This window comes from Sceloporus occidentalis, unplaced genomic scaffold (assembly GCF_023333645.1).
Source record: "Sceloporus occidentalis isolate IW3139 unplaced genomic scaffold, rSceOcc1.0.p SCAF_3, whole genome shotgun sequence".
Classification (NCBI taxonomy): domain Eukaryota; kingdom Metazoa; phylum Chordata; class Lepidosauria; order Squamata; family Phrynosomatidae; genus Sceloporus; species Sceloporus occidentalis.
In genome coordinates, this window is record NW_028316983.1 from 88921749 (window position 1) to 88948960 (window position 27212).

The window sequence follows — 27212 nt, forward strand, 5'->3', positions numbered from 1 at the left end:
GCATGACATTTCATGTTAAATCAATTGTAGAAATGACTAGGGGGTGACCATAATCTCTATATAATTATAAACCAGTTTTGTAAATTACAAGTAAGCAGATTAATCTAATCCTCTTGTCCTAATGTTTAAATTACTTTTCTTTTAGGGAAATGTGAATATGAGAAGTACTGCCTGATTTCACACAAATAGTGTTTATGTAGGAATAGAAGAAAGTACACCGCTTAAGAATGTAGTAATATGCTATTTAAGTTATAGGAAATCCTTCAGGTTTCATGTCATTCTTGAAATTCTGCTCTTCTTATCCTAGAGGCTCTTGTTAGAAAATAAGATAAAGCAATGTTCCACCTTTCATTGGCAAAGATACAAATGAAGAAAAGCCCATATTAGATTCATTGGTTTACCAGATGAGATTTTCTTTTGCTTTGTTTAGTTTTTGGGGGGTCTTTTTCACAATTCTGTTTCAAACTGTGAAGTAAAATGCATGTGTTTACTGCAGCAGGTTCACATTTTTGGTATCCAGAGTAGTGATACTTTTCATTTAACTAAATAAGCAAACAAAACTGAGCTTTTAAATTAATTCCTGACTTCGAAAGAGGGAATTTGGTGAAATGTGTATGTTTTATTGGGATGTTAACATGCAATACCACAGCCAGGCCTATAATAGGCCTTGCATATGTTAGAGAACATGTTTAGGAAAACTTCAGAAAAGCTGATTATTAGGATTTGAGTCATAGGTTTGGCTATGACTAGGTTCTCATCTCCATTCCATTTATTCTAATGCCCAGTTGAGGGCATTGGCCTGGTGATAAAGTTCAACGTCCGGAACGCTTCTTCCTCCTTCCCTCTTATCTTTCACAATTGTTTCTCACCTTACTCTTGTTGACTGTTACACTATTTCCAATGCATTTTTGTAAATACTTGTACTTTTATCTACATTATAGTTTTATTTCTAAATTTAAACATATAAATTAGTGTTTTTTTAAAAAAATATTTATTTTATAATTCCTCTTTTGTCTTTTTATTGTTATCTAGTTCCCCTTTTTGAGCAATGATAAGTCTGGTTCTGGACAGTTTATTTTTGTAAATTCAGAATTTTTGGTGTATCATTTCCCTTAAAAATGGTGAGTGTCATCAATTTTATTTCAAGATCTGAGATTATCAGGCTCTACATTTGTAACAAATTATTAGATTTTAAATGCATAAAGTAATCAGTGAACAGCATGTGCAGGCATCCAAAGTGCAATGTGTGAACCAAAGTTAAAGTGTATTTTGGCTTGGTATTGTTAATTCCTTTATCCTATTCCAGTTCTCGACTTCTCTTTCATCTCCCGTCTGTCCCAGCAAACCAGTCTTTCATCTATGTTACTGTCTTAAATATACTAAAATACTGTTTTTGTTTTTAATTTTAGGGTACAATAAAAAGGAATTTATCTAGTAAGTATTTATGTATTTTATTTTCTTAGGGCATATATTTGGTGATTGCACATGTTCTTATTTTTCACAGTCTGAAATTATTGTAACCAGATATTAATTCTAAATGTTGTTAAAGGTGTAGTCCTCAAAATAATGTTTTGTGCGTCAAGCATCATAGCAATACCTCATATTACAATTAAAATTCTTCAGGAATTTGTAGCAAGTAAATCTAACAGTCTCTGACAGTATCAAAATAAGATGACAAATTTTAAACTAAGAAGCATATAGAGTGTGTCTAGTTGCCTGAATGCACAAACAAGTTTAGCAGGTTCTGAAAAACAGATGTTAAATATTTGGAATTATGAAGTGTTTGGTAGAAATAGTTTTTTTTAAAAAAACTTGCTTAAAATTGACCCTCATGAAAATAAACAGCACATCCGAAATATACATTTTGTTATCAAATGTACACATACACACACATACATACACATTATATGTAATGTGGGTGGGGAGATCAAAGATAGGCCATGTTGGTAAAAGTGACAATGAAATGAATTGTGAAATTTGTTTCAAATCATCATAGTTATGTTAAGGAACATTATAGTTAATGTTAAGAAGTACAAATTGAGCACTGAAAACTAGGCACAACTGAGAAGCAGACATGCCAAGTATAGATTGCACGGCTGTAACAATACCAGTTCTATTGGTATTTCAAATATAAAGTACTGTATACAGATATTTACCAGTGCTTTATCCTGAAAATAAATGCTTGAAGAAATATTCTGGTGTTCTCTGTGACAGCTGTAATAGGAAGAAAGAGATACTATACAGTTGACATTTCTAACAGTAATTACACCATTTTTCTAGAGTATGCTGGGAAAATGACCTTAAAATTGTATCTTATGTGCCAGGTGAAGAAATAGCAAGACCTAGGCGGTCAACTCCTACGCCAGAACTTCTAAGGTTAGTATAAAAGTGGCATAATTTAGTAGTATGGGAAGATGTGGTGTCTTCATGCAAAAAGGTTACCTTCAGGACTTACCAGTCTATTTTTTATTTTGTTTAAAAATAATATACACAGTCTATACCTTCTCTTTCTTGGTTCTAAAATACCTTTCTGTGCATATACATCTCTATGTAAACTTACACTCCCTTTATCTTCTGGGTCAAAACCTACAGTATAGAGCCTTCAGAATGAACAGACTAAAACCTCTTTGCTTCCTGGTTTTCCAAGTACTCATAAGTATCTGTAGGAGGGAGGGCAATGGCCCCACCTGAATTCAAACTGAATTCAAGCCATGCTGAAAGAGATCCTTCTCCCTTTTTTTTAAGACATGTTGTTTTATCAGTTGGGTTCTGTTGTTTCCTTTGTTTTCATTATTTGTTGGCCTTTGGTTTAAAATCATGAAAGCATTAACAGAAGTTGTTTAAAAAGAAATAGCAAAAGCAATGTTCCCAGAAGTCTGTTTTTAGAGCAAAGATATTTCCAAATGTTCAGGGGTGATTTATACCAGGGGTTCTCTAGGATCCAGGTTCAGTGTTAACTTTTTGTCCCAGGATTCAATCCTGAAAAAATACTAAGCAAAATAAAAATATTTCCAAATGACTGTAGAGAGTGTACTGTAGAGAGTTAGAAGAAAAGGGCCTCCAAACCTTATTTTTAAGCAGGTTTCAATCCCACCATCTTTTTTCCTAAGAATTTGTTGTTTCAGAAGCTGCTTCCTAGAGCTCTGTTTTAAACAGTAGAGTATCACAAGTGGAAACTGCAACAGAAGTTGTTGTGTTGAATGCAGAGGTAGCTGATGTCACTGGAATTATGGGGTGGGGTCCAGATTTTAATATGTGGTTTTATAAGCATCTGTGCCATGTATAATTCTGGCTGTGTGGGAGCTATCCAGGCTCTGACCCCTATTAGACATAGGTTCAGCACCTGGATAACTTCTGCAAAACCTGGTGTAGCTGTGGTAACTGAACCGCTGCCATTACAACCAAGAACGGATTCTCTGCCCAGCAGTTCTGGAGTCACCAGTTATCTTTGGTTGAAAGTGTACATTCAAGGCACCAGCTAGTCAGCTTTTTCCATGATTCTGTTCCACTATCATCCTATCTCTGTAATTGACACCCAGTGTTTTGTGGCTCTAATGGGATGCTTGGATCTATATTTTCTACGTTCCACTTTTTTTCCTTAAGGTTTTATCTTCTTCTGCAAACTGTGGTTCCCCCAAGGCTGTTAAAATTTCCCTGTTGTTCCAGATGGTACTGTTTTGGCTACATACAGGATTAGGAAATGGACAATTACAGTATAATCCTGACTGGTGAAGACGGATGAGCTCTGATGACAACTGAAGCTCTGCTGAATCCAAACCCTTCCCAGATAAGGGATATTGTAAATTAGTAAAAGAATTCTCATACATGGGATCAAACATTGACAGGAACAGGGACTGCAACCAGGAAATTAGAAGAAGATTAAGAATGTAGAGGGCAGCTTTTTCAAAAGATTTTTGGGAGAACATGCAAAGACTGATGAGGTCTTTTTGTCACCCTTGTTGAGGAAAAAAATACCACCAGTAATTGTCATTCAATATCTGTATTGTACTACAGCAAAAAAGCCCCAGAAGATCCTACAGTCCTAGCACCACTATTTGGTCCGCCTCTAGAGTCTGCGTTCGAGGAAGAAAAGTTGGAAGGCAAGTAATGCTGTTTCATTTTATTTATATCACTTTCTATGTCTAGACATCCTGAAATAATCAGAAAGTATTTTGCTAAATTTGTTGTGTCTCACTTTTTAACCTGACGTTGTTTTCCCAAGTGCCCTGATGAAGGTTGATCATGAACTGAATTAATAACATAAACACAAAAGCAGATCAATTATTATCTGTGAACAAAAATCAGTGTGTCAGTGGGTGTATAGATGTGTACATAAGGGAAAGGAAATTTTAAAAATTGCTAGCATACCATTTGGTATAAATGACCAAACTGGAAATTAGTGATTTGTGTTGGGTATTTACTTGTCTGTCTGCAGAAACAGATAGTATGAATGGTCTCTTACCCATTATTTTGGCATGATGTGAGTTAAGACCATTTGCAGTCGTCTTGTTACTTCCTATCAGTTCTTCCTAACCTCTTCCTCACCTTCCTGATCATTCTTGAATCCAAGAGTGAGCTGGATTATTAAATTTGCACTAACTGTAACCCAGAAAAACATGGAATCTGGCTTATCTATTAACACAGTGTGGCCAAATATCCATTTCTGGTTTTATTAGTTTGGATGGTCAGAGCTGCATCAATAATAAAAAAAGACCTCTGAAACTATTAAATTTGTACCAGCACTGAATACTACATTTACCAACTGGGATGATAATTTAAAGCAGGAATGGGTGATTTTGGCATGGGACAGACCTTCCAAAAAGGATGGTCTCCCGGCACCTAGCTTTGGTCCGTGGGAAAGCCACAGCCTCCACACCACTGGACTTCCCCACAGAGCACAAAGAACCTGCAAAAAGCAGGTTCTTCTTGCGGCGCGATTATGATGCCGCAGTGCACCAATGGCGCACTCGCAACATCATAATGGCGCAGCGACGTGCGGATGCTAGGCATCCATCACGTAATGATGGCAGCACCCATCTGTACAGGGTGCTGCCATTTTTACGCCCTCATCACGTGCGAGGGCATCCTATCATGCCCATCTGGATCAGGCCTTTGAGAGGTTTCGGGGACACATCTGTAAACTAGGGCCTATTCCCACTACCTTTTAAACCGGATTGTGAATCGGTTTGAACCAGTTCAAACAACCCTGGTTCCCACTTAATCCGAATCACTAAAGCGATTCCAAGAGGGGGCCATGTGCTAGACCATTTAACCTGTGTCTTTTTGACACTGATTTTTTTCTGCTTCTTTTCAATAAATCGAAGCTGCACAAGCGTGAACCACGTGCAGATCGGAATTGATTCAAATTTCCCCTTCAGCTGGCTGGAACCGAATAATTTTGAATCAATTAATTTGTGAATGGAATACATAAGTGGATTATTTTGCAGGGGAAAAAATGAGATTGGGGCAAATATAGTAGGAACCACGCTCCACTGTTGAATCAATGCATCGATTCGGATTGCACACTGATTTATTTTAAGTGGGAATGGGGCCTAGGACAATATAAAGTAAAGCCCACATCCCTATACATTTTTTTCTAAATGGCCAATTTCATACTTAAGAAAGTCCAAGTTGTCATTTTGCCCCACTTTGCTGAGGACAGACTTGTTTTAGGCTGTTGGGCTTTTTTCCAAAGTGGATCATTAATCAGATAGTCACTTCCACTTAAGGAAAAAATCCTCATCAACCAAAAACCAGTTGGGTAGTAGTAAAAATGAGCAAAAAGGATAATTGCACTCCCTGACATGTGCGCCTCACTTTTCCCACAATGCTCTAAAGCTTTTATCTTTTGTTGATATGCCACATAAGAACTCCTTCCTGCATTACATTTTCTGATGCAAATTACTTCAGATCATTAATTTCTTTTTCCAATAACAAAAGTATAACTAATTTACATTACCAGTATAATGCAGCAAAACATAATGTAACTCCTTTTACAGGAATCATAGTGTTGGGAGAGACCTCAAGGGCCATCCAGTCCGACTCCCTACCATGTAGGAATACATAATCAAAGCACCCCTGACAGATGGCCATCCAGCCTCTGTTTAAAAACCTCCAAAGAAGAAGAATCTGCCACAACCCAAGGCAGCATATTCCACTGTTGAAGAGCTCGTACTTTCAAGATGTTCTCCCTAATATTTAGGTGGAATCTCTTTTTCTTTAGCTTGAATTCGTTGCTCTGAGTCCTCATTTCTGGAGCAGCAGAAAACAAGCTTGCTGCTGCTACTGTCAGCTTCAGCTGTCTTTCAGCTACTTTATAGTAGGGGTTTTGCTTCCTTAAATGGTGGAGGAGGAATATTCCATGGGCCGTGTTCCCACTGGCTTATAACGCAGATCAGGACGTGAATCATGGGTGCACTGTTTCCATTTGAGAGAGCATTCAATCCGCATTGCTCTGATATCGTTTCCACTGGAATTCAAATCTGAATCGATTTATCCTAAAAAATCCGAATTATTGGTTGATAAACCGGTTTTAAAAAATTGTGGCTTTTTAGCGAGTTTTCCTGTGCCTCCTGAGTCTGATTCGGGGCAAATGAATGGGAACGAAAGGGTTCTGATTCAGGATCTTGGGGATGGGAGGAGTAGTGCTCAAGGGGCTGGCCTATGGGTGTCACCCGCTTGTTCTCTTTCCTGAATTACGGGCGCCATTTTCTCCCATTCGCATAGCCTTTCCCCCGGTGGATTGGGAAGCAGGGTAAGGCGATCATGCTACATTGAGCTCCCTGCTCCACATCTATAGACCGATGTCTGAGGATAGCCATTGAACACCATTTTAAACTATTTTTTTTATTTTTTTGCCTCTGCCTGAGAGCCTGAGCAGCATATGGGCTTTGCAGTACATGCCTTCTTGGTCGGCTCCCTCTTCTCTCTTTCCCAGAGGGAGTCTGGGGAGACACAGAAGAGTCTGGATGCCAAGGGATTGGGGGGCAAAGAGAGACTCCTCTTCTCTCTTTCCCAGAGGAAGTCTGGGGAGACACAGAAGAGTCTGGATGCCAAGGGATTGGGGGGGCAAAGAGAGGCTCCTCTTCTCTCTTTCCCAGAGGGACTATGGGAAGACACAGAAGAGCCTGGGACCCAAAGGGATTTGGGGTGAATAGAGGCTCCCTTTTCCCTTTCCTGGAGGGGAAAAGCGCCTCAGCGACTGATTGACGTCAAGCGCTAAAGCACTTGATTGACAGCTGCTTTTAAAAAAGAGGTTCAGGGAGGGCAATGGGAATGGGGAGCAAATTACCGCTTCAAATTATCACAGGGAAAATACCAATGGGAACAAAAACAGGGGTAAAAAACCTGGGTTTGTTTGCACCTGTTTTTAATGGGAACTATGGGTCAGATTCGAGTCAGAATCCGAGTCAGAATCGCAGCGAAATAAGCCGCTTTTTTTTGCCCAATGGGAATGGGACCATGGTGTCTTGTGGGTATGGAGGTGAAAACAAGAAAGATGGAGAAAAGGCATGCTTTGTACTATGGGTCAGCAGCTTGTAGTATGTGTTTTTGAAAGCAACCAGACTGTAACTATTTAAGAAACTTTTGAGAACTTGGAAAGTAGATAGTTATTTTTAAAATTATAACTATGATAGTAACTTTAGGAGCAGATCCTTGGAGCTATAACTAATTGCCGTATATCAGATTTATACTGTCTGTGTTCATGCTGTATATGAGACAGATATTCATGATTTTATATATATACATTTCTCACTATGGGGAGTAATTGAAAAGTTAGATTTTAATCTTTTCATTAATTATTTTTAAAAGGTGGAACAAAGGTCTGTTAACTCCAGATTTAATGTATCGTGTTATATATGTTTATCTTCAGCTCCCATAGATCAACCTGAAGTGTGGGGTTCAGTTCAGCCAGCAAATGTAGAATCTCCAAATCCCTCACAACCTTTTCCATCTGGAAGTAAGTTATCTGAAAAAAATATATATTAGGGTTGCGTTCCCCCCCCCCCCCCCCCCACTATTACAAAACACTGAGACAGGAGATGGAAATAGAATTGTGAAGAGTTATTGCTCATTATACTGCCATGGAAACAGAGATATTAGTTGCAGTATGCATTGAAACCCAGTTTTTAGAATGAACAAGGAGAGGATTTTCAGTTCCTTGAGAGAAAACCCTCTGTCTTTGCATTCTCAATTTGCAAAGCTAAACCTGACTCTGCATCAAAAAGACAGTTACCTAGCAACTAGTACAGCATGTCACATATGAAAGAGGTTCCATTAAGAACCATAAATTTGATTCATGATTGTGAAAGAAGAGGGGGAAATTTAATTTAAAACTAACAATATTTAAATATCAAACTGTATCGATATTTTTATTTCAAAATATTTCAAAGAACAACAAACTGTGGGCAGAACCTGGTACTGATGCTTCATTTCTTGATATCACATAACGATGAGCAAGAGATTTGGGTCATTGCTGAGCTCTCCTCTATTGTTGGTTATTTTTGATTTGATTATATCTCACCTTTTTCTAAAAGTGGGACTCAGTACAGTTCACAAGAAGATTGAAAACAGGTACCGAAAAACCTGTAAAGCAAATAATATTAAAACAGAACTAAATTAAAAGCAATTTAAGAACACATCCATAAAAAGTACAGAAACACCTGTTAAAGCAGTCAATGAGCTGCCGTAAGCCTGCTTAAATACAAATATCTTTTCCTGCATGTAGAAGAGCAATAAGGGAGCCAGCCTAACTTCCTTTGCGAGGCATTTCCACAGCTTCCTTTCCAGTGCTTGTTATCTGGTTTGTGGTGAAACAAAACATAAACTTGAAGGAATCGTTCAGATAATACAGAGCTAGCTTAAAATATCCTTAAAGGTTAATTTAGGTTACAGCAAGGCACCAAGGTGGTATGTTTCCTGGGGTTTATTTTTAGGGATTCTTAAGCAATTTGGTCTAATTATTCCTGTATGAAATGACCTGACCGTCACTTTTCAGACTAGAGCCTGGAACAGATGGGCCAAATAATGTGGATTTTGGCTGCTTTTGGGTCGTGGCGTTTAGATGACGCATGCCCTCAAAGTGGCCAGGAGCCAGCCTTTTCAGGAATAGATTAAAACTACTCCTGCCAGCTGCCCATTTGTGGCTGTGGTGGTGGTCTGCTTTGAGAGCAAGCCATGCGATTGCCATGGTCCTGGGGCGATTTTGGCCCATCTGCTTCACCCCAACATACAGCTTAGAATTTAGCTGTTCACCAGGTTTCAGATTCTCTCAAATGTTGCAATGCAGTTCTTGACAGTTGACATGTATCAAAATACACTTTTGAAAGAATATATGTATTATTACATATTAATTGAGTGCAGAAAAGGATCAAAGCGATTCTTTTTCTTTTTAAGCTGGAAAAATCCATTCAACAAAAGATTCACTTTTTGATGACCATCACCTGCAGTAAGGCACAATGAAAGCCGCTTCTCTCCAGTTCTGTTTTGGCTTTGTTTTCTCATGTGATAAGCCTTTCAGTCTTTGGAATTCTCCTCTTTAGTATATAAATAGACAGGCCTTTCTATACACCACTGAGTTTACAGAACATAACACCTTCTTTGATAAGAGTACAGGAGTTATGTATTTTACTGAGAGCTAGCAAGATGGCAACAGTGGGCTTCAGTCACATCTCTAGAGGTAAGGACTGTGTTTTTGCAACCCTTTTATGAAGTTTTTGTGTTAATATGAGAAGCCTGGTTTTCTTTTTCTTTTTTTCTAAACTTTACTCCATAGGACTTTTTTTTCTTTTTGCTCACTTGCAATCCTTGCTTTACCAACTTAGAGTCATTTCTGACATTTGAGGGAATCTCCAGAACAGACTGAGATGTGATGCAGGGGCTACAGCAGAAAGAGTGGAATTGGGAGAAGCAAACAAACAAACAAACAACAGTCTTGGGAGCATTGCATAAGCAGGAGTGCAATGACTGTGCATTGAATTCTCTGGATCACAATATATCTCTGGATGTATCCATGTGATAGATTTTCATATTTTTGTCCATCTTTTACTTTAAGTTCTTCCTTTTGTTATGCAGCACCTCCGCCGCTTCCACCTAAGAACATTCCAGCTACACCTCCCCGCACTGCTTCTCCATTAACAACTGGAGTAGGTAAGAATATTAAAGGAGAGTATCTTCTAGGTTTGTAAAAGCTATATTATGCTGCCAAAAAAGATGTTCCCAATATATTCAGTATACATTTTGAAGTTTTAAATCAAAGATAATATGAACCACTATAATCCCTTCTTGATAATGGCCATGCAGTTATGTACATTTTATATATACATGATAAACATGCATTTAATATCAATTAAGATTTCCAACCACCTTCAGGTATCTTAGCAGTTTTTTCCCTTTTTTTAACAACAACAACCAAAAAGTCTGGAACAAATCTAACACTTTATTCTGTTTTTAAAGCCCTTCAAATTTTGAATGTGCTGCCTATGTTGTACTGAAATGTCGAACAAGTCCATCCTGAAATATGACTGTATGGGAATGAAACAGTTCATTCCTTCATTTATCCTTAGACAATTTGTCAGGCTTAATTTATTGTGATAAAAGAAATTGGAAAGTTTTAGTAAGCCTATGAGAAATGTCAGCAAATTCATGGTTCTTGTTGATAACTGCAGAAGACATATAGTAGCATAATACCAATTCTATCTTGAAACTGTGAACATTGTATAAGAGTATGAGTAAGTAAAATGATATAGGGAACTTAACCACCTAAATACTCTAAAGGCACAGGATCCTGTCTGATCTTAGCCTTTTCAGGCTGTCTGATCTGATCCTGTCTGATCTTAGCCTTTTCTTAGAAGCAGAGGACCAGCTCCAGTTAGTAATTAGATAGGATGCCACCAATGGATACCAGGCACTGTTGGCTATATTTCAGAGAAAGGAACTGACACAGCTACCTGTGAATATTCCTTGCCTAAGAAAACACTATGAAATTTTTGGGGTCACCATAAGTCAACAGGTGACTTGAAGGCATACACACAAAGAGGAAGCGATCTCCAGCAAACTCCCCATCGACAAGCCCCTGAACCATATCTTACACCTTTTCTAAAGCTCTACTACTTCAGGAGTAGATTGAAAGGTGAAGATGCAAAACCCTGTACCATGGACAATAAAATCTTTAACAGAATGTTGGGATCTAAGCCATTGGGGCAAATTAAAAAAAACCACTGTAAATAAGGTGCTTATAGGCATATCATTCATGTTGCAAATGAAATTAGGTAGCTGTATGAACACACTTTAAAACAATGAGAGTATCATTGTTTTATGGCTTAAGTTCAAGTAGGTAGATACAAAGATATGGAAAAGATGGTTATGATACTGAACATAAATGTTACATTATGCAGTGAAAACAAACTTGATGTTTTAACAGTTTTTGTCTACATATACATGCAAATTTTGTTCTATATTATTCAGTATTTTATTTATGTACACATTGGTATTTCCTCCCATTATTTATTTATAGGTATAATACATACCTGCAAAGTTAACATTAACCACATGAAACACACTGCTATGTATGATCATTTATTTCCTGTATAAGATTGTCACATATATTACACGAAGCGTACCCACAGCAATAAAAACAAGAGTTTTTTTCATTATGATAAAACCAGTCAGTCATTCCTAAATTTTAGCTTTCTCATGCTGCATCTGCACTGAAGAAATAATCCAGGTTGACACCATTTTAACTACCTTGACGCAATGCTATGGAATTTAAAGGTAATAGGAGGTATATCCTAGTAATAGACTTGGGCGAAAAAGACTTGCCAACTGCAGTGGTTTGAGTACTGTTCTAGGACTCCCGCTGGGTGACCTTGAGCAAGTCATGCTTTCTCAGTCTAACAGGAAGGCTATGGTAAATCTCCTCTGAATAAATTTGGCCAAGAAAACTCAATGATAGGTCAGAGTCAATATAAATCAGACCCAATATGAAGTAACATAACAAATAAACATTTTCCATGATGTGAGTGGATAATGGATAATTAGAACTGCAAGATTGTGACTATTGACTATCATGCAGAAAAATATAAGTATGCTGAAATGCTACTTTTTGGAGGGAGTTAACATCTATTTTTCTCAGATGTCATTCCGTCAGAATATTATCACCAAGGAAATCATTGAACTTGAAAGAGAATATTGAAATAGAATCAGCTAACATTCTCCTATGCACTCCTAAATGCTGCTTCTGTATATTCCTAAATAAAATGCACTAATTATTTATCATTTATATTTAGTAACTTTTAATCTCCTTATATTCTTTCGGGGGGTTTTTCCTTACTTGTGACTGAGAAAAACTATTCCCTTTTTAAATTCTCTGTTGATAGACTCTGATACTTTTGCTTAAAAAGTAATAGATCATAATGATTACTGAACAGAATCCTATATTTATTGTAAAATGATGTATGCTGCAGATCATAAATATGAATTCTGTAGTTATATGTTCAGTGCAAGAATTCATATCTGTATGTAAGTCACCATGTTCCAATTTTAGATTACTTTGTAGTTTTTACTTATAATATTTACAGATAAAATCACTGCATTAGCAGTTTTCTTAAACTACTGTGTATTCCGTTAAAGTGAGTTGTGTAGGCAGTATGCTCTGTATGCTAGTTTACAAGGAATGTACTTCATATGGTTATGGATAATATACATTTCTCATGTTATGTAGCTATTTATGCACATGAATTGCCTTCCTGGTGGCACCATTCAAACATGCAATTAAAATGTCTGTGCTAGAATAAAGCTGATTTTAAAAGCCCCGTATGTTAAGTAGAGCATTAGTACAACACAGCTGTACAAGTTGATGTTGAAGTTTAAAATCAACTACTTTGACCACAGGAAATGACCAGACAGCAGCAGAGGTCAAAAGTGAAAAACTACCATCAATCAATGACTTGGACAGCATTTTTGGCCCTGTATTATCCCCCACGTCTGTTGCTGCTAACGTGGAGGATAAATGGATCAGTTTTTCTGATCAGTCCTCGGAAAACGTAACTCCAGAGGTGACTTCACGGGAAAAAGTGGTGTCCCCACCTGTGGCATCAGAAATCCCAGATGAGCCTCCAGAGGCTGAAACCTCTCGCAGTGTTCCATCACCACTCAATTTAGAAGAGGTTCAGAAGAAAGTTTCTGAGCAGACCCACGTTAAAGATGATAACTTAGCACCAGCAGCATCTCCTAAAGATTTTGGGGTGGGACAGAGAGCAACACCGCCTCCCCCTCCACCTCCTACCTACAGAACAGTGGTGTCATCACCTGGACCCAGCTCTGGCGGTGGCACAGGAAGCACCAGTGGTATGTCAAAACAGCTTTGAGTGTGCTTCAGTGTGGCCATGAATGCTGCTGTGTGAACACAAAACCTCTTTAGCTACTCTTAGTTGGTTGGCTTTTAAGCATCAGTCATTCCCTTTGTTTGATTGTACTGTGCCTAGTGGCTTTTATTATTATTTTTATTCTGTGCTTTTGTGGTCCAACCTAACCCTCAATCCTTGATACTATTTGTTATTTCCCTACCATTGCTGAAGGTTTATTGGGGAGCTCTATATCTTTAATTATAATATAGATGTAAAAACTATCTTTTACATTAAATTAGGAATTCTCTAAATTTAATAAGCATCTTAAGTAAAAAAAACAAGTATTTGATTCTCACTATGTATCCATGTATCATTTCTGCCCAGCAAAGAAGACAGATGCTAGGTTTTCCCCAGGAGGAACTGATAACTACACATGTCCATTTTTGCCAAATTGTCACAGACTCTTAAGTGGGAAGGTTTTGATATGCATTATTCTTAATCTTCAAGTTCAGAACAACTTATTCTGTGGCTAAAAACCACATGGGAAGCACTATGAGTCAACTGTGTATTGACATTATATGCTCTCCTAGCAAATATTTCATGCACCTCTTTCAGGAATCATGCTTTTCAACAAACTCAGACCTTCATCAGTGTTGAACCTTCAGATAGAAGCTTCTCTTCTGTGGCTAATAGTTCCACGAGAAGGAAAGCAATTTTTGTCATTGGTATCAGTAACAATTATGTTAAGAATTTTCCTCTTGTTCGATCAGTATAGGACTGAAAGAAGCAAGTTTTCACGCAGATAAAAACTGCACAGGAATTTTGAATTTTGCATCAGTGCAGTTTTAATGTATCTTAAATGTTTATGCAATATTTTGAAATGGATCATTATATATGAAAGTGGGGCAGCTTCAAATAGTTATATTGGCCCAAGAAGCAAAGAAGATTATTGTCTAAGATCAAGTGTTTAGTTCCCAGCTTGTCTTACAAAAGAAAGTCAAAGGAATGGCCTTTTCAAGGAGAAGACTAGAAATTTACAGAGAGGAAATTCTGAATGCCAAGGTGCTAAACTGCTGTTCTGCTACAACTGCTAAAATTGAGCATAAATGTCTTACTTGAAATTGGATTAATATTCAAAGACATGTATTAATATGTTTCAGTTTATTAAAATATAAAGGAATCCAATAGACTAGCTTTCAAACCCCGGGGGGGGGGGGAGGGGGATTGGAAGGTAGGAGGGTGAAGGATAAACAATATCTTGCTTATTCTTTTCTGAAATATGCCATTCTTTTCTGAAATATACAACCCTAACCCATCCCCTTTCTCAAGGTAACAGGGACATCCTAAGTAAGAAACAAATATTTGATTTTCACTATGTAGCCATGTTTCATTCTGCCAAGCAAGGAAGACAGAGCCTAGGTTTTCCCCAGGAAGATCTGATAAGTGAACATGCCACTACTTTCTTTGCCATGCTTAGGAGTGCAGTGCCCTGGCGAGGAACTTGGAAGTTGCCCTCTAGCTTCTATTGAATTTATAATACAGAATAATTTATAATAATTTGTAATAATAAAAATATAGATTGCAGGTTTTCTAGTACGAAAAGCATATATTCCATTGAAAAGCAGCTGGAAAGATCTTTCCTGTTTCAGATCAGCTCCTGCTGCTGTTGCTAACTTCTTCACCCTTGTGAAAGGAAAGGGATAAGGATCTCTTTACTTTTTGGGATTGTCCTCATGGGTCAAATGGCCTGGCTCCCCCAGCCTTGCGTCGTCTAGTTTAGATGACCTAGGCCAAAACACCCATGGCAGGATCAGGCTCACTCCTGCCTGTACAGACATGAATCCAGAGGATCTGGACTGGCCTCAGGGTAAAGAGTCTTTACCCTGGGGTAAAATAGCCCTGGTTTTGTGCTGAGTTTCTAAGCAACTCCGCAGAAAAACTGGGCTGTTCAGACAGCACCCCCTCCCATTCCTTACCTTTCTGGTGTGCCATCCATTTGAGAAGCCCCCCAATAAGCCCGTCTGACACAGAAACAGGGTGCCTCGCCATGTGGATGCAGCCAGGCACCCCATTTCTACTTCAGATGAGGCAAGGGGGGGGGGGCTTCTCTGATGGTTCACACACCAAAAAAGTAAAGAGTGGCCCAGGTGCCCATGCTGGCCATGAGACAAACCCAGTTTAGCACTGAGGGCAGGATAGCATGGGCTCAGCCCATGGTCTCCTGTCCCATTTGCTCAGGCCCTCAGTTTAAGGTGGTGAGAGAAGGCTGTCTAGTCAGGGGGTTCTAGACAGTTGCCAATTTGAAGAGGTCTGAGCCTATCTTGCAATAATTTGAGATTTTTCAAGATAATTTTAAGGAAAAAGTAGTATTAGTAGTCACTTTAAAACATACAAGACATGTTTTATATTTTTTAAAAGGAACTCTCATATTTAGGTCCATGATATGATCATGAGATTAGTGCAGTGATGGCAAACCTTTTTTGGTTTTCATGCCGAGGTGGGCCTTCTGCCCCTAGGGGCGGGGGCTGTGTGCCAGGGGGTGGGATGTCTTATCTCTGGAGGGGGGACTTCCGCTCTCCAGGGGTGGGGCTTTCCCCCCACCCATTCCCTGTCCTCCAGCTGTCTGTGACAGACAGTTGGTGTCAGAAAGGGAGAGTGGGGGCAAGGAGAAGCTGGCACGGGCCTCTTCTCCTCCCCTTCTTGCCATTCCAGGCCCATAGCTCCCCAGCCATGGGTCTGGGAGGGCAAATGGGGGCTTGGAGAAGCCGGCATGGGCCTCTTCTCTGCCCCTTCTCGCCGTTCCAGGCCCATGGGGTGCTTCGGAGAAGCTGGCACAGGGCTGTTGCTCCTCCCATGGACCTTTCCCTGCTAGCTGGAGGCTGGGAAAGGTTCCTGGGGAGGAGCAGGTGGCACACACTGGTCACTCCTCCTCCCCTCAACCTTTTCCCGGCCCCCACCTGTCTTGGAGAGGCCGGGAAAGGGCTGGGAGGAGGAGCCAGAGGCGCATGCCTCTGGCTTCCCACTGTCTGAGAGAGACAGCGGGAGACCCAAAAATGGCAGGGAGGAGGTGGAACGGGCACGTGTGTGCCTCTTCTGCCTTCTTCCTCTCACCCGTGCCTGGCGAAATGGCGTTGCATGTCACTTCCGGCACACGTGCCATAAGTTCGCCATTATTATAACTGTTATGTCTAAATACTGGACTGAAATAGAAATACTGTAGTAAAGATGCCATGTCAAATGAGGGAAAGAGCACCTGTCCCTTTAATGGATGTGTAGAAGAGGAAATTTTGGCAAGTGTGGCTTGTCACTCAACGAGTAACAAGTAGCACCTGTTGAAATTCCCTCTCCTGCACAATTTCAACTGACATTCCTAAGAACAGATATGTATGACTTGTGATAGAAGACAGAGACACTAAATGTGACAGAAGCTAACTTCTGATAATATTTTTGTAAGATATGTGTTTAAAAATAAACAAATCTTACATCTCTTTAGTTAATCTTGTAAATATTGGTCAGTGTTGACTCAATGTTAATGTTGAAAAACAATTCTTCTCCTAATTCTCATGATGGTGAACTTTCCTGAAGTTTGACAATTTATTCCTATCACATAATTCAACCTGAAATGTGTAAATATGGGATGGATTAGTAGTGAAACTGGATAAATACATATTTTATTACCACCTAGGATTTCTGTCCAATGAAAGTACAAGTGGAACACCACAAACTGTACTGTTCTCAGAATTTCAGATGGATTAAGATTTTACCAACCATATCAGACATAAGCATGAGCAAGTATGCTCAATTCTCCTAAAAACCTTTTAGTAGAGCTCATAGAAGATAAACTGGAGGCTGGTCATGTTTGCTTAAGGACAGGAAATAAAGGAATTGTATCAGGAATTGCCAAACTACTGAACTCTTTGACTGTTCTTTAGATTAGTAGTTTCAGTGTAGTACTTTTTCCACTATAAACAAATTCAAAATCAACAAGCTAAATGTTTTTTAATTGTACTTACCTCATTATTTAATGTAGGAGTAAAAATAGGTAGAGGGTGATTGTTTTAGGGAAATGTATTGAAATACTTGCATCTTGGAATGTATCTTACATGTAAAGCTCTGTTGATGCTCCTAGACTGCTGAGCTGTTTTAGCTGCAGTGAACTGAGCTGCCACAGATGCCTATGTTCCTCTGGGAATTCATAGGTCAGAGTCTGGGTGTCTTTCAGAGATGCATGCTTCCATTTTTGACCTATTGTCAATTTTAATTTTTATCTGTGGATTCACCAGAATATCCCTATTGCTGCAATACATTGCCAACAGGGAAATCTCAAAGTTTGATTAACATAGATTTAACATTTGTGTAGCCATTTTACAGAATTGGGTCTTTGTGGTTTTGTAATGAAGAAAAACCACTAACCTCTATGCATGGAATTATGCATTTGAGCACTATGGGGTCTTGTTTGTTTCACTGAACATAAAATACATTAAATTATCAACACTTTTGAAAGACTTTACCTGGGGTAAGGGGAATAAATATTCAGTACCTGCTTAGCAAATACAGCATTATTTTGTAATTATTTTTGTGCTGAATTTTAAAAATTTCACCATCCCACCATCTTACCTTCTGAGGGCTGTGTGTTTTATGTGTGTTTTTCACTGACTGCATGAAGCATGTAATCAGTCAGTGTTATGCTCAACACTATGATACTAACATTTTATTGGATGTAGAATGTCTTGTTTGATTTTAAATGACTGACTTTAGCAACCAAAAACATTAGGAGTCTCTGGTGTTGAATGCGGAACATCTTCCCCTTTCCTTTCCATTTGAAATCATGTTCTCAACCTGAATCCTGTTGTTGGTCCCAACCCGAATAGTCAAATGAATCAAATGAAGTTACATCAGTATTGACTGACCAAGCTACTGTTGGTTCAGGGGCTCTATGGTAGTTGTAACTAACAATAGGATGTAGGCTCTTGTTATTTATCTTCTGTAGTAACTGTTCTTTTCATGTTGAAAGGAAGAGAGATATGTTAAAATTACTGTACACCGGAGTGCTCAAATAAAAAAAATGTAGCCAATCCCTTTAGCAGCATGACATTGGCTGCATCATCACTCCTTCCTGTATCACTTACTAATCTCTATCATATGTTCACAGTATGTACAAGGAGTCCATGCTGTGGATCATTCCCTGCTACTTTAGTTCTAGTTTCCTGAAAGAATAATGGTGGAGTGAGAAGAAGACACAGCATGAATTCCTTCTGTAACCTTTGAGGTTACTGAGAACATGCAAGGCAACATCCTTGTAGCAAAACAGATGACACTAAAAGTAAACGGAAACCCCTACACAATTTAGACAATTTCTAATTTTCCTATTTATTCTTAAGTTTAGGAGCCATTTATATGTTGTTTTTACACAGTTATGTAAATTGGCTCATGATTGCTGGACTTTATTCTGATACACAACAATAACCAAATTTATATTGGCATGTAACTTACAGTCAGCCCTCCATATCCACGGATTCAACCGAACACAGCTGGAAAATATTCCAAAAAATATATATAAGTTCCAAAATGCAAAACTTGATTTTGCTCTTTTAGATAAGGGACACCATTTTATTTTATTATACTATTGTATTTAGCCATGTGCATCCACAGATTTTATTATCCACAGGGGGTCCTGGAACCAAACCCCAGCGAATATCAAGGGCCGCTGTACACAGTTTAACTATCTCTCCTTGGGTATTTAAGCTATTTCTCATTTAACAGTCATCAGTATCAATGTGTAAAAATTATTTAAAATTTTGGGGGAAATATATTGTAGAACACTTTTTTTTCTTTCTTAAAAACTGCCATTTTAAAGACTACATAACATTAGCCTTTTCCTTATTCTAGACAGGTTAGTTTTTTTCCTCTTTCTGATTTGCTAGTATCCTATAGCCAAATGAAAAAAAAGGATGCAAGGCTTGTTCTTTTCCTTACAACTTACTGTTTATTCCATATCTAGGTCTCTGTTGTTGCATCACAGTTTTTGATGGCAATTCCCATTATGTTTGCATAACAAACATACTCTGCACTTTTATAGTAAAATGATGTTAAAGAATGAGTAGGCTATAGAGTTACTGAAGAAACAAGACAATATTTTGCTATTTTTAGTTACCATCTTTGATTTAAAATGTTCATGAAGTGCTGGTTCCTCATTTAATTTAATGAGGTTTGTGCAGAAGCACTGCATGATCTGTAGCCACTGTGTCTTACTTGTCATGTGCATGTGAAAAAGCCACTAGCATAGCAGTGGCAAAGAAATCAGCTTTTCTGTTTATTGTGACATCCATTTTCCATCCACACCTCTGAATCATACGGTTATGCAGTAGCTGCCAACTTAAACAAAAAGCTGTTTTGGCTATGGTTTGCTTGATGGCCTGCTCTGTGTTGAGAGGTACAGACCAAGGGCTGGAGGGAACTGCAGTGAAAATAGTTCAGTGCCATATTTATTGTATATGTTTATTTCAGGGTCTTCATCACCTGCTCGCCCTGCAACCCCACTGGCATCCTGCAGCAGCCCTACTCCACCACCTCCTCCACCTAGACCCCCATCTCGTCCGAAATTACCTCCAGGAAAGCCTGGAGTTGATGTGGTATGTTTAGGTTTTTTGTCTCTTCTTTTTTTTATACCCTGAAGCAGAAAAATAGTGGTATACTAAGAATTCGTAACAAGCAAATTATGTTTTCCCTATCCCTTCTAATTATTTGAAAATGTGCACAAAAAGAATATCTGCAGATGACATTTGATTGGCAGATTTTTATGGAAAGTCACTATGTAAAATTGCATACTAGTTTGTTAGGTTTGATGAAGCACAGTTGTCTTGTCAAAAATAAGACAACACTTATAGAAGTGTAGAAGAATGTGAATTTACCATGAGTGGAACTTTATAAAACATTTGCCAGCAAGACCTGTTCAGAAGGTGTTCAGCCTTATTAATTTGATATTAGGAGATAGATCACCATTTGTAGAATGCCCTTCTACAATATTGCTGGTGTAAAGTCGAAGGCTTTCATGGCTGGCATCCATACTTTTTTGTGGGTTTTTCGGGCTATGTGGCCATGTTCTAGCAGAGTTTCTTCCTGACGTTTCGCCAGCATCTGTGGCTGGTATCTTCAGAGAAAGCATTCTCTGAAGATGCCAGCCACAGATGCTGGCGAAACGTCAGGAAGAAACTCTGCTAGAACATGGCCACATAGCCTGAAAAAAACAATATTGCTGGTGCCTATGTTATGGTCTTTTCGGTTTGGCAGTTGAAGGCCCTTTTATTCTCACATGTATTTTAAAAACTGTTTTCAGTGCTTTGAGTTGCTAGCATTTTTCTATGTTGCAATTTGTTTTATTTTTAATATTCTGCACTGCAATTCTTTGTTGGTTGTTGTTGTTGCATGCCTTAAAGTAGTTCCTGACTTATGGCAGTCTTAAGGCAATCATGAGATTTTTGTAGCAATATTTATTCAGAGGGGTTTTGCCATTGTTTTTGTTTGAGGCTGAGAGAGTGTGATTTGGCCACAGTTACCCAATGGGTTTCCATGACCAAGCAAAAATTCAGTCCCTGGTCTCCCAGCATCTTAGTCCAACATTCAAACCACTACAGCACACTGGTTGGTTTACTTGATTTTATTTTGTGCAGTTTGTTCTATTTTATGTTAATTTTTGTATTCTAATTTGTATTGTACAGAGAAGTCTAATTACTGGGCTAACACTGCAATAGATAAATGAAGGTTGTGGACTTGCCTATATCTCATAACTAAAGGCTGCTCTAAGTGTTACACGTTTCATACATGACAGATGCTTCTGTTTGAGAAGAAAATGTGAATATTTCTTTATAACCTTTAATTTTAAGGAAATTAGAGTAAGTCACAGCCAATCAGAGATTCTCAACATTCATACCGTGAAATTGACTTGTGTACTCATCATTCTAAGTGTCCATTTGCCAGTGTCATATCTGTTTCTAAACCCAAGTATTTTTTGTAATTAAAACATCTCTGTCAGTTGAAAAATTACAAAATTACCATGGACAAAACAGAAAATCCATGTGTGAATTCCCATGGTGAATTTAACCAATTGATTTTTATTTGAGATTTTTTCCCCTGTTGTTTGTGTTAATTTTGTGCCACTGGAATGCTTTGATTCCACACATTTAAAAAAAAATAGTGTGTCCTACAGTTGTTATATTGTGCTAAATCTCCAAAAGGTTTTCTCATGTTAAAAAAAAGTACCTCCAGATAGTGTGGGCTACTGTACACTTCAGCTCAAGTTACTATTGGCCTATCATGATGGATAAAGAGAGTTGGCATGTGAAACATCCGGAGGACGTCAGCTTGAGGAAGCCTGGAGTCAGGAGTGGGGTGGGCAAAATGAGGACATTGCCACCCAAACAGGAATTCTGCCCTTGCCAGTGAAACTTTCAGTGCCCAAATTTTTGACTTTGTTATTTAAAATGTAAGACTTAGGTGCTGTACATATCAGCATATGTGGCGCCCCAGCATATGCTAGGGGTTGGTCGAGGACGCAGTGTCCATACCGGCCTCACCCCAACATGTGATGGAGTGCCAAAATGGTGGTGCCCTGTACACACGGGTGCTGCCATTTTGACGTAACAGCCGTGTCACATCCAGACAGCACGGCACGGCCGTTACGTCCTGGCGCCCTTTCAGCGGTGCCGAAAGGAGCTCCAAAATGCTGCTGTCGGGGTGTCCTTGGGACATGAAGCCCCAAGGACGCCCTTTTCCAGGCCACGGGGAAGCGGCCTTTTGCCACTTCCCCGCGGCCTGGAAAAGTGGTGGATCGGGGCCTCTGGGGCAGGTGCAGACCGCCACAGAGGGGTGGTCTGTATCCCGCCATAGAAATCTTACATTGAAAATTTGAAGATTTAGAAATAAGGTTTAGACATCCAAATAAAAGAGGCAGGAAAAGTACAAAGGGAATGCAAACACAACAATTGTCAGTATCTAACTCTTTACCGTGCTGGAAATTTGGAGACTGGAGTAAAATTTAATGTAGAGGCAGAATTCCTATTTAGGAGGCAATGCCCTCCAGTGTCTCTGTATAGCTACACCCCTGGCTGGACTACAGAAATAGAACATGATGACAATTTTACCAAATTCTTGTGTCCTTGGAAAAACTGTTGCTGAAGGCTGGAAGACTCTGAAAAATACACTAAGGAGATTGTGGCAACTGCAAAGAGTGGGTGGAGTCAGCCACAGTTGCAATTCTACCCTTTTCATCCAAGAGAAAACCTCAATTGCATCTCAGTATCTTCTGTGTAAGGACTCCTTTATATACCGATAGCCATATTCGTCTCTTGCAGCATAGAAAGGAATAAGGGGCAAAGGAAGCAGGGGATCTATCAGTGCCTTTGGTATATTCCAGCATAAGCTTTCATGGATTCCCTTCCTTTCTGTTTGTAAAGGGTCACATCTGAATCTAATGAATGAGGTTATACATACTGAACACCTCAGTGAAACCTGCATTCATCCAACTGGGCTACTAATGAACAAGAACAGAAAAATCAATGAATCTGTATGTCACATTAAGGTGTATGAATTAATTATGGGTGACCAAGAGCCTAAGAAGACAGAATATGTGCTTATGAATATTAGTTGGTGTGTTCACATTAAGTGATACATTTTATGTATTTTAATCTTTTTTGTCTTTCTCTACAGTCCAGACCTTTTAGCCCTCCAATTCACTCGTCCAGTCCGCCTCCAATAGCACCATTAGCACGTGCTGAAAGCACCTCATCCATATCATCCACCAATTCCTTGAGCGCAGCAACAACTCCCACAATTGGTAACAAAAAAGCTTTTTTCTATTGAAGAATAGTTGTCATGAGCAGACTGGCTTATATCTTTTGGTTTCTGAAACCCGTTATTTGGTTATAATTTCTTTGTTTTTGTTGTCATGGTCATGTTATGTTAGAGCACTTTTAATGTGAAAGAGAACTGAAATTTAAATTAGGTTTGGACCACTACATCTGTGTTATACATATGCCTATAATGATAGCAGTCAAAAGAGTCACACATATGTTCTTCATTTCCACATTTTTTTCCGAAAACATATAAGCAGAATGTGCCCCTCCAGTCCCAAATTACACTGAGATCAGAAAGCAGATTTTTTTAAAAAAATGATATGAAAACTTCCCAGAAGATGAATTAGTGCAGGAAACAGAGTGGACTTGCACATATTTCACACTGAAGAGCCGTTGTGCTTAAATTGGATAAAGTCACATAGTAATTTGTGGATTCAATGTAGCATTATCTTACAAGTGTCTCTAGAAACAATGAACACATGGAATAGTCGTGTGTGTATTTTAGTACCCTGACAACTGTAGATATTATAAGTTTCACTAAATCATTGTATGTATGCAGTAAAACTAATAGCCTGGCCTTTCAGTAAACATTTGAGTCATTGGCCTGTTACAGACAGGCAAAAAGTACCTACTCGTCACGTACTAGGGTTAGAAAGGGGCGTCATTTCCAGACGCCCCTAACCCTAGTATGCACCGAGTGCGTACAAGATGGCAGTGCCCATTCTACATGGGTGCCTCCATCTTGACGTCGTGGACGCCTAGTGTCCGCACGTCGCGCGGTGGAAATGATGCCACGAGTGCGCCATTGGCGACTTGCAGCGCCATTTCCGCACCGCAAGAAAAAGCTGCATTTTTCAGCTTCTTTTTTGTTGTGTCCGGGAATCGCGCGGTTTGTCCGCTGCGTTTCCCAGATGCAGCAACCAGCGGCGCCGGCAGACCGCCCTTTTTGGGCAGTATGTAAAGCGCCATTGTTAAAGTAATTAGCACACCATTAAATTAGTTAGACACACCTTTAATTTCAGTATAGAAAGGGGGGAGAAAAGATGGCAAGCATAAAAAACCCTACACATAATTACTTATTCCTTTAAAATGATGCTATAAACCAGGGACACACAAAGCCCTTTAGTCCCTGTTGAATTTCACTTCCCATCATTTCTCACCAAGGACTGTTGTGGCTAGGATTGATAGGAGTTGCAGTTCAACAACATTTGGAAGGTCCCCCTTCCTCATCTCTGTTAGATGACAAGTGTATTTGCTCTTTGTGGATTGAAGAAACTGTACAGCTATAAAATGTCAAAACAGTTCAAAATATCTACGACGTGTTGGAAAACAACTTAGAAATTTATTGAGGAAAGTTGTACTGCAAACATAGTTTGTTTTTGCTAAGTGTAGGCTAGATTACCCATGATGTGTGTTCTATGACTGACCATGCCTAGATTTTGATGCCTTTTGGTTCCGTTTCATGCTCTGGTCTTCTCTAGTCTCCCTTTCTTCTCTCACTTTTATCTGAGATCAGCATATGTTTGGATTCTTTCTGCCATTCTTTATTTCATTTACAATGTTTTGTCTTCTTTCTTTGTACTTCAAAGCCACATCCTTTTCTCTGATATAGCTTTTTTGTGCTGCAGACTCCACATTTTCCTTTTTGACCTGCCTCTCCTTTCATCAGCGCTTCTGCTCTTCTGCAGACCATCTCTGTCTCCTTCGGTTCTCATTGTTTGCAAGGTTGTTTTCTTTTGTTTGTTTTTCCTTGTTTTACATACCTTTGGACCCGTTCTGTTACAAGTCTAAACTTTGTTTGATTACCACTCCTATGATGTGACTCTTAATTCTGTCTTGACCATTTTCAAATCTATACAGAGGAGAAGGGGAATTTGAACTCCTGTTCAAATTGTCTTCATGACTGTTCTTAATAAATATACAATGGGAGCAAATTGAATATTTGTTCCAAGAAAGCCAAACCTAGATAAATAAATAAAAAATTAAAAAATTACTGATGTAGTATGTGTGTTGTGTTCTTGTGAGATGTAATGAAATATATTGGTGATTCCCATTTATGGGAAATTTTTGTATTTTTATCCTTAAGAATTCATTCTGTTTTTAGTGATGGCTTTGCTTACTAAAAAAAATGAAGTTGCTTTCCACTGGAGCATATATTTAGACCTGCACTAATGATTTGTGAACTATTGACGCTGGTTTGAAGTGCTTTCTTTTCATTTCTCCTTCTGAAAAAATATTCAGATCACTTTTGTTTCCTTTCTGCCTTTTGTAATTGCTGGTGAGGTAATGGTGCTGGGAAACTTCAAGCAATTTTCTAACTCCTTATTCTTCTTCATTTTCATGTCCTTTGTTTCTGCTTGCTGTTGGTCATTGTCATGACCGGCATGATATGAACGTATGTCAGTCATGTACTAGACAGCATTTCTCTTCAGACTTAATCTAATGTACAGTTTTCTGTTCTTTTAATCAAAAGGCTCTGCCATCAGTGACTCAACTCCTTGTATGTAAAATACTGTTTCATGGGCTGGTGTACAATGTCTGAAACTGATGGTGGTCAGCGTTCTTTTTTCATGAGAGACACATTGTTGTGTGTTCTTATCAGAAATCATATTTCATAAACTCTAAATCAGGCAACTGATTGGAGGAAACTGTTATATATAAACTGTAATTTTAGGCTAGGTTTTGTGCACCTATTAAAAATGCATGGGAAATCACACAATTTTCCATTTAAATAGCAATTTCCCTGTCTATATAAACCATAAACATGATTTCTTTGAGGAGGAGCATTTAATGTAGGACTATGTAGATTTTCATTAATGGAAGTGAATTTACTGATTACCTATATTTTATTTCCATTCTAAACCTGCTTGGCAGATATAAAAAGTTCTGTAACATTTATTTGCTTTAAAAAGAATCAGTTACTGATGCATAGGAACTACAGTTTTTGCTTGTTTTGTGATGATAACTACAAAGGTGAAGGTGCAGGTTATATAAGCATTAAGATCCTTGGGATCCATATTCCGAGACTATTTGGCTCTCCTGAAAGTTGATATTCAAATATATGACAACTACAAAAATGGCAAATTATCTATTTTTAATTAAAATGTTTATGTTTTGTATATCAAGGCAGTTACCACTTTATCCAGCATGTAAATAAAATATAATATTTGAAACAAAATAGATGATGGTCCAAAGATTAAACAACCATTAAAGTATATATTACAGCAACAGCTGGAAATGCCTGCCTAATATGAAAACTTTACAATCTTCATAAAAATCTGTGCAGATAACCTCAGTTAGTGACAACTTTGTGTTGTCAGGATGAGTTGATTTAATAAGCTGTAGCCACAACGTTTCTTAGATTTATAGCCCCTCAAAACTGTAATAGTTTCTCTAAAAACCCTGAAGAAAATGCTAAGGTGAGGCTGTGACAGGGTAGTGCAAAATCCAACTTTTTGGTGACAGCACTCTTAAAATGTGAAGCCTTCTTTGAAGACCTTGTGCTTTTAATGAGTTTCCCAAGAAGAATGGGGTTTAAGATCATAGTCAGGACAAGAACATGATCTATTTGCCATATACACTTTGATTCACAATAGTTACTATGTCTATTGAAACTACTTGAGTGTTTACTGCCATCCCCTTTATTACAATTCCCAACCAATAGTAACAATAGTTTTAGACATTTTATTACACTAGTTTTGGACATTTTATTAAGAATATTAGAGGAATTAAGAGAGACTACAACACAAAACAGTTGAGAAAACAGTTGAGACAATATTGGAGCTGAAATTACCAATAGCAAATAATTCTTGTACTTGGTCATCCTAGCTGTATTTAGTCCTTGCTTATTTGTTACCAGGAGGTAGTGCTGCTAAACATATTTAACACGTACTGATTTAGACTACCCACTCAACTTTTTTCATCTTTTAAGCAGCGTGGGTTTAGTGTGTGTATCTCCCTTAGACATTTGAAGTGATTTAGAACTTGCATCAAGAGGGAGCCATGGGAATCATCA

General features: G+C 38.5%; 1 protein-coding gene across 12 annotated transcripts in view; it reads left to right on the top strand.

Annotated features, from left to right (window-relative positions):
• Positions 1-27212, top strand: part of SGIP1 (SH3GL interacting endocytic adaptor 1) — a 127593-nt gene that overhangs the window by 67496 nt on the left and 32885 nt on the right. For 6 of the 12 annotated variants that reach the window (XM_089515374.1, XM_089515375.1, XM_089515377.1 and 3 more), the window contains 8 exons: positions 1410-1434; positions 2325-2376; positions 4015-4100; positions 7874-7960; positions 10075-10149; positions 12892-13347; positions 19854-19978; positions 23052-23178. In XM_089515374.1, coding sequence (XP_089371500.1) covers positions 1410-1434; positions 2325-2376; positions 4015-4100; positions 7874-7960; positions 10075-10149; positions 12892-13347; positions 19854-19978; positions 23052-23178 — 1033 coding nt within the window. The remainder of the gene's footprint in view (positions 1-1409; positions 1435-2324; positions 2377-4014; positions 4101-7873; positions 7961-10074; positions 10150-12891; positions 13348-19853; positions 19979-23051; positions 23179-27212) is intronic. The other 6 variants (XM_089515378.1, XM_089515379.1, XM_089515381.1 and 3 more) reach the window with 1 other exon arrangement.